We start from the raw sequence: 14,406 nt of genomic DNA, 5'->3' as shown, positions 1-14,406 counted from the left end.
ATGACTGGTCTTTATATGACGCTGCAGAGAAAATTCAGGACGTTCTCATGCCGTGATCAAGGGCCATTACATAAAAATGTTTTGGATCCTGGATATTTCAGATATTTCAAGAGGATGCATAATACATGCTTTAGGAGAGAGAGCTGTTTTGTGCTTGAACTGAGTCAAAGTTTCATCGCTCTTGATCTAGGTCACACCCAATGTGAGCACCTGACCATCACATACCATATGTGTTTCTTCCCCTAATTGTTGCCACAAAGTTTTAAAATGCAGACAATTTTACTGAATGTCTGTGTACAATATAGCGTTACAATTTCCCTTCAGGCTGGGATTAAAGCCTCAGACTGCATTAGTTTTACATTAGAAATAAATCCATCATGTTAGTCATTGTACATCTTCTGGTAAAATAACTAATATATATAGCACCAGGTAATCATCAAGATAAAATATCTAGATAAATCATCTATGGAAAATAAATTGCCTTCATGCATTTTCCTTCACTTTTCTCTGGCCATGTAGTTCTTTATTGCTCAGACTTGAGCTGAGGAGTTCACCTGAGGCTGAGACTCTATTCAGACTGGGTTAGTTGTGATGATGTCTTTCAGTCATTTTTTTTCACATAGACTATATTACCAAAAGTTTTGGGACACCCCTCCAAATCATTGAATTCAGGTGTTGTTTTTCAGGGGTTGGGCTCGGCCCTTTAGTTCCAGTGAAAGGAACTCTTAATGCTTCAGCTTCATACCAAGACATATTGGACAATTTCATGCTTTGTGGGAATGGTTTGGGGATGACCCCTTCCTGTTCCAACATGACTGCACACCAGTGCACAAAGCAAGGTATGGACATGGATGAGTGAGTTTGGTGTGGAACTTGACTGGCCTGCACAGAGTCCTGACCTCAACCTGATAGAAGACCTTTGGAATGATTTAGAGTGGAGACTGTGAGCCAGGCCTTCTCGTCAACATCAGTGTCTGACCTCACAAATGCACTTCTACAGAGGAATGGTCAAAATTTCCCATAAACACACTCCTAAACCTTGTGGAAAACCTTCCCAGAAGAGTTGAAGCTGTTCTAGCTGCAAAGGGCGGGACAACTCCATATTACATTCACGTGCATGTAAAGGTAGACGTCCCGAAAATTTTGGCAATATAGTGTATGCTTTGAATTCCCTCAGAGATCTTTTGGAATAATTTGAGATGTAAAAAACTTATTAGACCTCTAGAGCACATCCATAATTATTACTGTGAAAGCAAAAAACAAAAAGTTCATCATTAAATCAATATAAAAAAAAGGACATAAAAACACTTGTTCTTTGTGGAAACTAAATCGTTACACAAACAACATGATCTAATAAGCCATCTGTTTTCTACACCAAAACAAGAGCAAACAGATGGAGGGCCATTTCTGTGGCCTTGAACAGAAAACTGCATTCAGTCATCAACACAGCTTAATTCAGTGTTGTGGTCAGCGCTCTCTGTTCGGAAACGGGTTTATGACGGGTACACGCAAATGACTGTGAGGGTTAATCATGACGCACGCTGTGGAGTAAACAAATGTTTATTCTTCTGCAAAGAAGAAGATGCCATCTATATTTAAAGAGTGGATACTGGGTAAAGGGGCGGGAACTTCTGCAATGACACTGCGTGTGTGTGTGTGTGTGTGTGTGTCAGACCTCACTGACCCCCTGCTGCAGTGTGTGACTGGTCTCAGATGGCTTGTGCAGGGTTAATGGGCCAAAGAGGATCGCACAGAATCGCGTCCTTTTGAACAGAGGTTCAGTCCTGCCTCTGGCTATAGCAACATCTCGAGTGACAGCTTCCTCTCCAACACACACACACACACACACATTCACGCCTCCCTCCACTTGTAGGTCTTTGATCTAGCTTGCAGCGAAAAGAAGAGCTCTACTGTCACACATTCCTCTAGCGCCGGGGTAATGGAAAGTTCACCCATGCCCTTTTCGCTCTATCACTCACACACACACACACACGTCCATACAAATCAAAACTGATCACTCTTGCCAATCTTATAATCTGTTGTTGTGAAAAGTAGCAAATCGAACTATAAAGGGGGAAATAATTGTAATCCTTGACCAAGGGCTTTAGTGTGAAAGGAATTATAGGCATGAGAGGAATAAGAACCTTCAGAGACGTGATTAAATAACGTTGATTAGTAGTGTTCACTTTCTTCGTCTTTTGACACATTTGCACTGAAATCCACTTCATCAGTAAAAAAGCAGCTTCGTTTGTGAGTCACCAAACAGCTCGATGCATCAGTTAGCATGATGCTAAACTAGTAGCTATAAGTGTCATTAAACTCCACGGTGTCTTAGCATGGTTCCTTGCTTCCTGACACGGCTTGTCTCTCACACTGGCTGCTTTCTATTTAAGGAATGAGCTGTGACAGAAGATCACGCTGGGCAATCAGGTAAAATGAAGGGGAAAGCGCAGGAAGACGAGTGAAGGCTGTAACCGGATTGATTAGGGTTTAATTATTGATCAGGTTATTGAGCGTGAGAGAGGAAAGGAGCAGAAATTCAGGGCTCTTAGAGCTGCTGTCAATCACCCTCTACTGCTGGAGCAAAAAAAAAAATACAACCACATTTATATAAATATATAAACACACAGTTTTACACGGTGAAAGAACATCAGTTTGCTGTCCCAGGTCCGCGCAAATGGTCCGAAACGTACTAAATAATAATGCACACAAAAATAAACAATAAAAAAACCCTGTCAAATTTATATCTATTTAGATAAAAACATATAAATGAAAATGCAAATAGTCATTTGGGATAAACTAAAAAAATGTCAAATGTAATTTAAATAAATAAATAAATTATTAAATAAATGTAATTTAATTAAATAATAAAAAAAAATAAAAATGAATATTACTGTTATTATTATTCAAAATAATTCTTATAATTATTATTATAAATAAACAAATAATAAAATAAATAAATAAATAAAATACTAAGCCAAATTTAATAAAATTGAAAATAAAATCACAAAAAAATATTAAAATTTATTATTATTATTTTTTTAAATCCTTTCATGTAATTGGAGAAGAAAACTAATTTCATTTATTTTGAAAAAAAAAACAATAAAACAACAACGTAATTTTATTTGATTGAAAAAGAAGTCACATTTATTTCATTATTTTATTTATCTGGGAAAGAAAAAAAAAAGTAATATAGTAAAAAAAAAAAAAAAAACTAATGTAAAAAATTCAATCAAATTTAATTGATAAATTTAAGGTTTCATTTAATTGGGGAAGAAATCAAATGTTGATCTTACTGAAAATCTAATTAAGTTTAATTGAGAAAAATAAACCGTAAAACAAGTCACATTTGATTCCGTAGAGATGTAATTGATTAAGGAATAAAATCTAAGTTAATTTAACTAGGGGAAGAAAAGCGACTAACACACACACACACACACACACACAAGTAACACGATTGCTGTTGATGTTAATGATCGATGCTACACTCTCTATCCACACTGCTACAAAAATTGAGAAAGCAGAGCATTATGGGATATCAGCGGTCCTCCAAGTCAGAGCGCCTCTCCTGGAAGGACGTGGTCACTACAGCCTCACAGCGGGACTTGTCTTATTGCAGCCTGGCAGGGGGACGAGCAGCGGGTGAGAAATGAACAGAATAAGAGGAGAGAGGGTTACAGTTTAGCACTCTCAGTAGGAGAGCGGAGCGACACCTGGCAGGGCATCTTCCCACACACACACACACACACACCCCCACACACACCCCCACACACACGAAAAGTGAGAGAGAGAAAAAAAGGGCCTGTGCTGTATACTTTATCATCCGTATGTAATCATATCAAGCGATGCAGAACGCACGGCTCACAGCAGCTTTATAAGAGGAGCTGGATAATCAGTGCTAGCTTCTAAACATTGTGGATTAAACAGACAACGATTTCTTTATGCCTCAAAAACATAAAGATCAATATAAACACCTGTTTACTGGAGTTGCCTTAATGTAAGAGAAATTACACATCATATTAGCTCTGCTCCTAAAACAGGTCCTTATACACTGATTATGCATAACATTACGACTACCTGCTTAATATTGTGTTCTGCTGCCGAAACAGACCCGTCCTGCACTGTGTATTCTGACCCCTTTCTATCAGAACCAGCATTAACTTCTTCAGCAATCTGAGCAACAGTAGCTCGTCTGCTGGATCGGATCACACGGGCCAGCCTTCGCACCCCACGTCCATCAATGAGTCTTGGCCGCCCTGTTGCCGGTTCATCCTTACGCTTATCCATTTTTCCTGCTTCTAACACATCAACTCTGAGGACAAAATGTTCACTTGCTGCCTAATATATCCCACCCACTAACAGGTGCCATGATGAGGAGATCATCAGTCTTATTCACTTCACCTGTCAGTGCTCATAATGTTGTGCCTGATCGGTGTAAGTGTGTATAGTTTAGCTATTGTCCTGTTAGTGTTGATGTAGTGTTAGAGCACTGTATGACCTTCAGGACAAGAGAGTTCACTGTATTTTGTATCTTAGTAACTTCAAGAGACTGAAAAAAAAACTTATAGCTGCTATAACGTAAGCGGTAACAGGAACTAACTTACTTCACAGACACTTATTAAACTTAGCTGTAAAAGGAGAAGTATAGCGTGTCGTTCGGTAATTAACAGAAAATTTGCTGTGGAGACAAATAAAACCCTTTAAGACGTGCTGTTATTGTGTGTTCAAGGAAAACCAGAGAGGAGAGAAAATGAGAGACGGGCACTCGTGCAAAGGTTTAAATGTCAAGATGCACTCTCTCTAAACAAAAGAGTCGTTGTGTCGGGAGCTAAAGCGCTGAATCCGACTCACCACAACGCTAATGAGGAAACATTTAATGCTCTGTCTTTGTGAGAATGTGCGTTCTGTAATTCTTTAAATGAGGATGGAGAAAAAAAGAAGAGCGATTTATATGCTTTTGGCCCATTTCCCTAAAATGATGAGGCATCAAACAGGTCATGGTAGCTGTTATGTAGGTCAACTGGAAGTAATCTGCTGACCCTGAATAACATGATCTCCCTGTGTCCAATCTTTAATTTGTCCCTCTCAGTGTGCTGGAATTCCAGAGTGCTTAACATAATCCTGCTCTGAGCTCATGAACATGCAATACGTGTACACACACACACACACACACACACACACACACACACAGAGGACAGTTCTGCACAATCACATCTGTAACACTGTTCAACTGAAATAACATGTAGAGACAAATGCAACAGTAAAACACCCGATGTGTGAATCTCTCCTGTCTGCACTACACAACACTACACAATGCAACACAACACCATACAGTACTAATACAGTACTAATACAGTACTAATCTAATCTGTTGTTATAACGTAGAAAGATGTGTGTAATAAAGTCGCTGATAAAATACTGTGAGATTTCCATGTGTTATGGTTATGCCCTAATTTATAATGATATGATGCAGTACAGTGAAATATAATGTGGACCAGCCACAGAGGCCACACCCAGTTTACTGGTACTAAGCTCCAAAGGACGCACCTACTTCTCTGGAACGGACAAAGGCCATACCTTTCTCAGTTGGACCAACAAGCACAAAAGACACACCCGTTCCAGTTGGACAAACAAACACTAAGGCCACACCCGTTCCAATTGGACAAACAAACACTAAGAACAGATACACAAGGCCTAATACATAGAGGCCACACCTCTTACACTGTGACTGAAAAATATTCACCAGAACTGATGCACAGAAGCCACACCCCCTCATTCGGAAATGACAGGCACATACTCAAGGCCGTGCCTCCATCGTTACAGCTAACACACTCAGGGTCCACTCCTCATTCAATCTGACTGACACACAGAGACCACACCCCTTCACCAGGATTACACACAGGAGCCACACCTACTCACTGGAACTTCAAGCCATATCAGCCATGCCTCATTCACTACCGTTGACAAACACAGAGAAACGCATGTAGACCACACCTCATTCACGAGAACTGATGCACCGTGGCCACACCCCTTTCCCCAGAAATAATGATGCACTGGAGTGGACTGGATTGTACTACTCAGAAGATGTTTAAAATGCCGTATGGTTACAGAAAGAGACGTCCAGAGTCTTCACAACAGCACACAACCTTTAGTGTGCTCTACTTAGCACAGTTATACAGGAAATTAGCAACACCTATCCTATGTGTGGAAATTTTTAAATAAAGAATTAAAACATATTTTGTGCTTAAGAAAAGCAAATTTCAGAGCTGTAACGTAATCCAGACATCACCATGGATCTTGCACGTGCAGCCCAGTGATGGCTTTTGTAAATGTTGAGATCACTGAACCGTACACTTTTACACCTCCTCAGAATATCAATCTCGTTCTAGGGAGTGTGAGAGGACAGCCTGTGTATTTTCCATTTACTCTTTATTCATGTCTACAGACACGTCCAGAGTGTACCTGTCCATCAGAGGAGTTCCTTTAGGTGTGCGTCATCAAGCCAAAGGCCAAGGAGTGAGAGACAGAGAAAGGGAGGGAGATAGATAGATAGAGAGAGAGAGAGAGAGAGATAGGGAGAGAGAGGATGAGAGAATGCCCTGTGTGTGTTTTGTAGCTGGAGCTGAATGCTGAATGAAGCCTGTGCTGGAAGGGATGCCGCTCTTCCTGGCCGACGACTCTTGACTGCGACGGTGCGGTAAGCCACTGAGCGATATAAATATCCGAGTAGCCTCAAACCCTTTCCTCTATCTGGCACGTTCGGCTCAGCCAAGACGTTCCTGCAAAGCTGAGAGCACTAGAATCAGAAAGCCGCTCGATGACATGCTGCACAGATAAAAAGAGCAATTATTCATCGCACAATGCTGAGCTGGGAATGAAATGTGCTTTGCAGCTCGTCGCCTTTTCTCTGGCTGTCGCAGAGTATTAAATATATCCTCATTGTCATGGCCTGCAGTCGAAACCATGAACAGAATCAACAGAAAAAAGAAAGTTGATTCTGAAGCTCTGCTACAGTGTGTTAGGAAAAAGCTGCTGTTTTTGTCAGAGGCCGGAAAATGGCTCTGTGGTGAGCCGCAAAACTTCATAACACATCTGATCGCTGTTGTTTACGTGACAGCCTACAGTATCGTGCCTCCGCCAATGATCCGAGGCACGGTGTATCTGACGCTCTCTCTCTCTCTCCCGCTTTTTAATCACCACTCAAACCTGATGAACTGGAGCGCGCGGATTGCTGGCTGCAAACGACTTTGGCGAGTCCGACTGCCGACTCGTCCTCCGCCTCCGATGTGGCTGGTATCCCAGACAACTGTCAAAGCTCCGCAACCACCTGTTTCTATAGGCACCTCGCTAACGAGAAGCGCATTAATGAGCTATTTTGAAAAGCGAGGGAGGAAAGGAGGAAGGGGGGGGGTGAAGCCAGTCCAAAGTGATGGGGTACTTGCTATTAATTATTCATATCAGGAGAATTATTATCAGGAGTGGCACGTTTTGAATGAATAATTGATTGTGTGCTGGCAGATTCATGTTAAAAGATGCAGCGATGCCAGTGATGGACAGGAGCTGGGAGGGACATGGAGGGGAAGAAAAAAAAAACCTCCTCTAGGGACGGACAGCACACTTTCTTTATAGTGTTCACGGGACACTCGGGCTAATGATCTGGGTCGCCTGGAAAGTTATTCATGCGGTTTTTTTTTCATTTCTAGGCCATAGATTGATTTCCCAATTGGACTTGTTCAGAAACATGCGAAACACATTTAGTTTAAACTCGCTTTTGGCTAGGTCCTAATTTACAAAGCAAGTCTGGAGAGTGGGTTCAGTCACACTGGATCGTTTGTGACGTTACTTTTATTTCTAGTCAATTTTCCACAATCGTGTTTCACTGTATTAGGCTTTAACAGGGGAATCTGCATCACTGACCAGCAGCTCAATTAGAGACATGGTCTTTTATATTGCATGTAAGAATTTCACACCCTGCTTCCTGTCAATTTATTCCATGAAAAGTAGTAGTAGTATTAATGCAGCTGGTCAGCAGGTAAGATCAGATCCAGAGGAAATTATAAATTCATTGACTGACTCGAATAAAAGTGCTGCCCCAGTCCGAAGCCTATTTGACCAGGCTAAGTGGTAAGCTAACCTAATGCAGCTAATGCATGGAAAGCTAGTTTCGGCTTTGTTTGTGCCCTGGCCAATGATTCAGCTTTGAAACGTTATGTTCCATGCCTACATTATAAGATAATACAGGCTAGCATCTTTTCTTTGGTGTTTTTACTGTAACAGTCATGAGGCTGAGGTGACAGCATGTTATGCTTCATTTTGCTCAGTTTTGCTAGTGAGCCAACACAATCACATATCAAATAAGAACTGTACAAAAATCAATAATCAGTAGGGGATCTTGAACCTTCTGGTCTGCTGAGAGAATAACAAATCAGTGATCCAGACCCAAATCTGCTTGTTTGTGTTCCTGGGACAGTCCTCTTTTCCCAATTGTTGCTGAATGTAATTTTCGCACTAATCATCGGATCCTGCCTTGGTTTCGAACGAGACATAAGCTAGCATTGAACGCATGCTCTTGATCAGACCAAAGAAAAGCTGTGTAAAAAGGTCTGACTTTTCAGTCAATCATTACCAGCTCGGAGCCTGGTTTCTACCGGAGCAGCACTGACCTCAACCGCTAATAACACGGCAGCCTGACCTCGCACTGGCTAATGCCTCGGCCGACCTTCAAACATGGCTGCTCTTTCTTTGCTCAGTAGTCTCCTCGTCCTCCCCTGGCTGCTTTAAAAACAGCTATTGAAGCCTGCGCTGTAACCTTTCGCAGAGCTTCAGCTCATTAGGAACACCATTGTTTCTTAGCAACTTTGTCAAGGCGGCGTGCCGCAGTGCTGCGACTGGTGGAGCTCTGCGGCTTGGCAACCGGCTATTTTCAGCCGAACGGTCTGAACGGATTCCAGGAGCTGTTGGTACAGTACATGCGTGTGATGGAGGTGTGAGGCTAATGAGGGGACAGGAGAAGAAAAGCATCTGAACGGCGATCATGCAGTCAGATCATGCAGTCAATAGCTGGGCTTTTGCTGTAATCTAGCATTAAATTGTACGTCCATGCTTGTATCTACCTCCTGGTAAAAGATCTCTGTGTGCGGCTAATTATGTCGACACCAAGCAAAGCATTACGGCTTAATGCTATTCAATTAAACGGTAATGTCACAATCTGAAAGCTTTTACAAGCTTCCTAGCAGGTCAAGCTAAAGAAAACCAAATTGCGCAAATGTTGCAGAACAAAGACGGCATGGGCGAATGATTAAGAGCCCAGAGTTTACTGAAGAATTAAAAAGGGAGGATGTCTTTTCTTGTGGCATGCCTCATTTTTCATGCCAGGACACAAAAGACATCAAAGTTGTGCGCTTGCCCTTTCTTTTACAAAAAAAGGCAAGCGGCTTAAATATTATCTCAAAACGTTTTAAATAAAAAAGCAGGGCGTGCTCGGCGCCTGGAATTACGGCTTTCCATTCCAACCACGCTCACATCATTCATCCGCTCTTAATTGAGCACTGCAAATCATCTCAGGACAACGAGACTGTTAACATCTGCAGCCTCATTGCCACCATCATTACAACAACACAAAATAAATTGATCCTCGTGTTCATTTAAATGACAGCAAAGCTTGTTCCAGGTCTAATTAAAACTAGGAGAGAGGGTGATGCGCCTCGGATGTGACAGCGCGTTTACGCCAAAGCGTCCCCTGGAGAGCGCGTGTTCGTGTGCGATGATTTTATGATGAATGTAGAATGACTAGGTGAATTCTGGTCCATCTGTGAATATTATGGGCTGCGTCCCAAGGGCTGCTGGGACGAGGAGGGGAAGGAAACTGGAAGAGCACAGCAGGTGCCCTCTTATACCCAGGAGAGGGCTTGTAATTAAGGAGAGAGATGTAGGCGAGGTGTACTCCTGGTGTTAATGGAGAGGTTTGTCTTTCAGTCCCAGGACGCGACACAGACAGAATGAGGCGAGTCGCACGGGTCATTACACAGCTGGATGACTGCGAGGGTCTCCGAGGAGGTTGCCTATGAGGTACCAGGTTACAGGAAGTTCTTCAGAAGTTCAATATGGCTATTGGGAAGTGTGGGTTGCGTAGATGAGTCCAGTAGGGTTGATGAAATTGCCTCTATGATGCTGCTTACGACTAGTCTAGAAGGTAAAGAAAGAATGCTCTCTGTGAGACTAGATAAAGCCAACAGTACGGTCACCCTCACAGTGTGTTCGACTGTTCTTGGCTATTTTTTTACTGAATTACATTTTCTTTAATGGAACATTTTCCAGTCCAGCTCCTGAAGGAATTCCTCCCTCAGAAATCTTTGTTGCCCTTTAAAGCTAAATTTAATACAGTCCTTGTACTGGGGTATAGTGAATTCCAGACTTGTTTTTTGGATGCTACTGATAATGAATATTTTATAGCCTCCTGGTGGTCCAGCAGCAGGATCCCTCTCGTTGCCGCGGCCCGGGTTCGATTCCCCGGCAGGGAGCTAACCCAGCCAGTGAAGAGTTAACTCTCAGTGCTAGCGCCTGAATAAAACGAGAGGGTTGCATCTGGAAGGGCATTCGGCGAAAAACATGTGCCTAATAGAAACATCCGGACCAAATGATCCGCGACACCGAACAGGGAACAGCCAAAAGAACAACAACAACTGATGGTGAACATTGCATCCTCCATTTGATGGACACGATCTTCCATGCTGCACATGCTCAGTTTCAGTAATAAGATACCAATGTGATAAACTGGTTTATTTATGTTCATATATAGTAGTATAGCTTAAGAAAGTCATTTGGAATAATTGGTAACCGTCATATGACTGTTAAATAAATTGCGGTCATTGTTCTAGATTATTAACACAGTAGCCGAGAATAATGATGTCCAGAAATAGTTTATTCTTGAAAAGACCATTTAAAAAAATAAATAAATAAATAAATAATCGACCAGTATGTCCATGATCATTTCAAGGACACGCCACTTTGAGACTCGTCTCTCCACAAATTTAATCACTTTAATAAAAGTCACACGGACCTGAGTGACCGATCAATGATGTATATTTCAGCTCAGAGCAAAAGTTCAGCATCTTATTGATAAATTAACAGCGCTGTTTATCATTCATTTACGAAGATCAACCAGCTCTGTTTAACCCCTGTGCAAAAGTGGGGCAAATGATTTAAATGTAAGGGACATTAGTGTTGAGCTGTCCGCTTCAATATATTATAATGCATTGTAGGGCTTTAATGGAAAATCAATAGCGAGACAAGCCCGTCACCTCCGAGTCGACGCAAACGCAATTTTCACATTGACATGTGGAGGGTGCGGGGGACTGATTCAGTGTGCCGGAGGATTTTAATATTGTTTTCCGTGAGCTCATTGACTCGCACACGACGACCCCGGCATTATCTGTTAAAGCCCACGGTCTGGCGAAAGAATTAATCTTTCCTTCCCGACCCCTCCCTCTTTTCTATCCCACTTCACTTCCTCTTTCCATTCTTCTCCATCTCTCAGACTAAGCGCAGTCATTAGCGCGAATATCCCTGCAAGTCTGGCGAATTTATTTAACGAGTGCCGTTTCCACGGCCGTGTCTCGGAGATCATTTTCGAAAATAACGCACGTCCTGACTGTTGAGAAACTCGTCGTCGTGAAAATCTGAACACAGCTAACGAGGGCTAAGCTTAAACCTGGTGATCTGAATTGACAGGAAAGGTTTCATGCTGTTTGAACGCCAAAAAAAAAAGCCACAAGAAATATGACTTATTAAAGCTGGTTCAAATTTCTGAAGATAATTAGATGATGGTTTTCTTTCTCACTGAAATCTCCGTTGTTACTATTGCTCATTGAAACCTCCATGTTTAACATGTCGCACTGAAATTTCAATTTTGCTATTTCTCACTGAAACCTCAACGTTTGTAATTTCTCACTGAAATCTCCATGTCCATCATTTCTCACTGAAATCTCCATGTCCATCATTTCTCACCACTGAAATCTCCATATCCCTGAATTCTCCATGTCCATCATTTCTCCCTGAAATCTCTATGTCCATAATTCCTAACTGAAATCTCCATGTCCATCATTTCATCCTTAAATCTCCACGTCCATCGTTTCTAACTGAAATCTCCATGCTGGTAATTTCTCACTGAGAGCTCCCTCATTTCCTCTTATCACTACACAAACCCTCACACACATCCCAGGTGGATGCTGACGCAGATATTCCCCGCCACACACACATGCATATTGCTGACCCTGAAGTGTTAAGCTTGAAAACTTGCATAAACCCTGAAACAGGCAGGGGAGGAGATATAAACTAATACCAGCAGTACCAGTTGAGCTTTCAGTCTCCCTTGTGCATTTGTATCAAAAAATAGGCCTCATTAAAATAAAGCTGATGCTTGCACAGATCAATCTTTAAAGGCTGAAATAAGGCATTTGGCTTACAGGTGAGGATGCAGAGGAAAATCCGCGATAAAGCTGATCATTAACTCACCTTCCCGAAGTCCCTCACATCAAACAGGTCGAAGGGGTCAAAGAGCTCGCTGTTCCTCAGCCCAAACTTGTCGTGGCACACCTTGAGGAATGTCCGGATGTTCTTCAGACACAGAAACTGAAATGGAAGAAAGACGGAGAAGATTAAGCAGATTGTCCTTGACCTCGGCTCATTTTCATTTCAGTGTTTATAACCATTACGATGTTGCTACAATAGCTGACAGCGTGATCATGCTAGTTCTGGAGCGGATTTAATTTCCTGCTCTGCCGTCTTGTTTCCTGGTTTCGGTATGGGTGATTATGCGCTGCCAGATGTCACTCTGCTCGAGACGGGCTGAAGTGGAGGGAACGCTCATGATGAACCTGAACCGGCTCGGGTCTAGAGTGACTAGAGTGTCATTTATTTCAAATCTGTGCAGGAATAAATGAGCCAGCTGTATGGTGCACATGCTGCATTATAAATTTTTTTTAATAACTCGTATTTTTCTCCTGAGATAATGAATCTTGTTTTTTTCTATTAACATGGCATGATGCAGCTAGGATAGGTGTTGCTTTGGCACTAAATCATTTCCATCTATCATCTATGTTCGTATCTTACTACCGTTTTTCTTAGTAATTCGGCGCTTGCCTTTTTATTTAGTACAACCCGGATGTTTCTAGAAAATTCTGTGAACCACTATGTCAAATGCGACAGATACACAGCACTGATTTTCAATAGTGACATGAAGAAAACACGCCACAAAGGAAAGCAAAACCTTCAGTGGAAGACAGCACAGGGCATTGATACTGTAAGAACGAACACTGACTTCCTTTCAGACATCTACATGATACACTGTATAGTACACTAAATTGCCAAAAATTTTGGGACACCCCTCCAAATCACTGAATTCAGGTGTTGTTTTTCAGGGGTTGGGCTCGGCCCCTTAGTTCCAGTGAAAGGAACTCTTAATGCTTCAGCTTCATACCAAGACATTTTGGACAATTTCATGCTTTGTGGGAACAGTTTGGGGATGACCCCTTGTTTGGTTTGGAGGAACCTGTAGAGTCCTGATCTCAACCTGACAGAACACCTTTAGGGTGAATTAGAGCAGAGACTGTGAGCCAGAACGTCTCGTCCAACATCAGTGTCTGACCTCATGAATACGATTCTAGAGGAATGGTCAAAAATTCCCATAAACCCACTCCTAAACCTTGTGGAAAGCCTTCCCAGAAGAGTTGAAGCTGTTATAGCTGCAAAGGGTGGGACAACTCCATATTACATTCATGTGCATGTAAAAGCAGACGTCCCAAAACTTTTGGCAATATAATGTATCTCTCTTTCATCAATGATAATGGTAGAATAATTGATAAACTGATAAATTTTTATATTTCTAGCTGTCATTTTATGATACACTAAAATCGATTCCTATGATATGTAGATACAGAAACATACATGTGAATGAACAACAATCCTGAATGAACAACATACACAATTGTTGTGGAATAAAAGGCTAGTGGTGGTAGGCAACGATTAACTGACAGCCTTAACCATGAACCAGTGTTTATTCTACAATGCAAAAGTCAATGAATTGATTTGTGTTGATCCATGACTTGCACATACACACATCTCTGTAACTACAAAAGCAGTCATGGAAGCAGACACTGGGTTTATTAATAAAAGTAAAAAAACTCTCAGAATAGACTTGCGGGCTCTTAAACACACCAACATATAAACTAATCGAGAACCGAGAGCCCTTATTCCACCATCCTCATGATGCCATTATTAACCAGCATTCACACGAGAACACCACACACTGCACTACTGTTTACAGCAATCACTCCAGTACCACAGCTCCAACCATCACCATTATGTCTAACAAACACTGGCATTATGCGCTGGTGCGAATGCGAGATT

The 14,406-nt window shown here is 41.8% G+C and overlaps 1 protein-coding gene across 8 annotated transcripts in view; it reads right to left on the bottom strand.

Annotated features, from left to right (window-relative positions):
- vav2 (vav 2 guanine nucleotide exchange factor) overlaps window positions 1–14,406 on the bottom strand; it is a 187,777-nt gene that overhangs the window by 121,983 nt on the left and 51,388 nt on the right. For all 8 annotated transcript variants that reach the window (XM_058415578.1, XM_058415579.1, XM_058415581.1 and 5 more), the window contains exon 2: window positions 12,514–12,630. In XM_058415578.1, coding sequence (XP_058271561.1) covers window positions 12,514–12,630 — 117 coding nt within the window. The remainder of the gene's footprint in view (window positions 1–12,513; window positions 12,631–14,406) is intronic.

Source organism: Hemibagrus wyckioides, linkage group LG18 (genome assembly GCF_019097595.1).
Source record: "Hemibagrus wyckioides isolate EC202008001 linkage group LG18, SWU_Hwy_1.0, whole genome shotgun sequence".
NCBI lineage: Eukaryota > Metazoa > Chordata > Actinopteri > Siluriformes > Bagridae > Hemibagrus > Hemibagrus wyckioides.
Note: the sequence above shows the minus strand (reverse complement) of the source record. Positions and strands in the feature narration are given on the sequence as shown.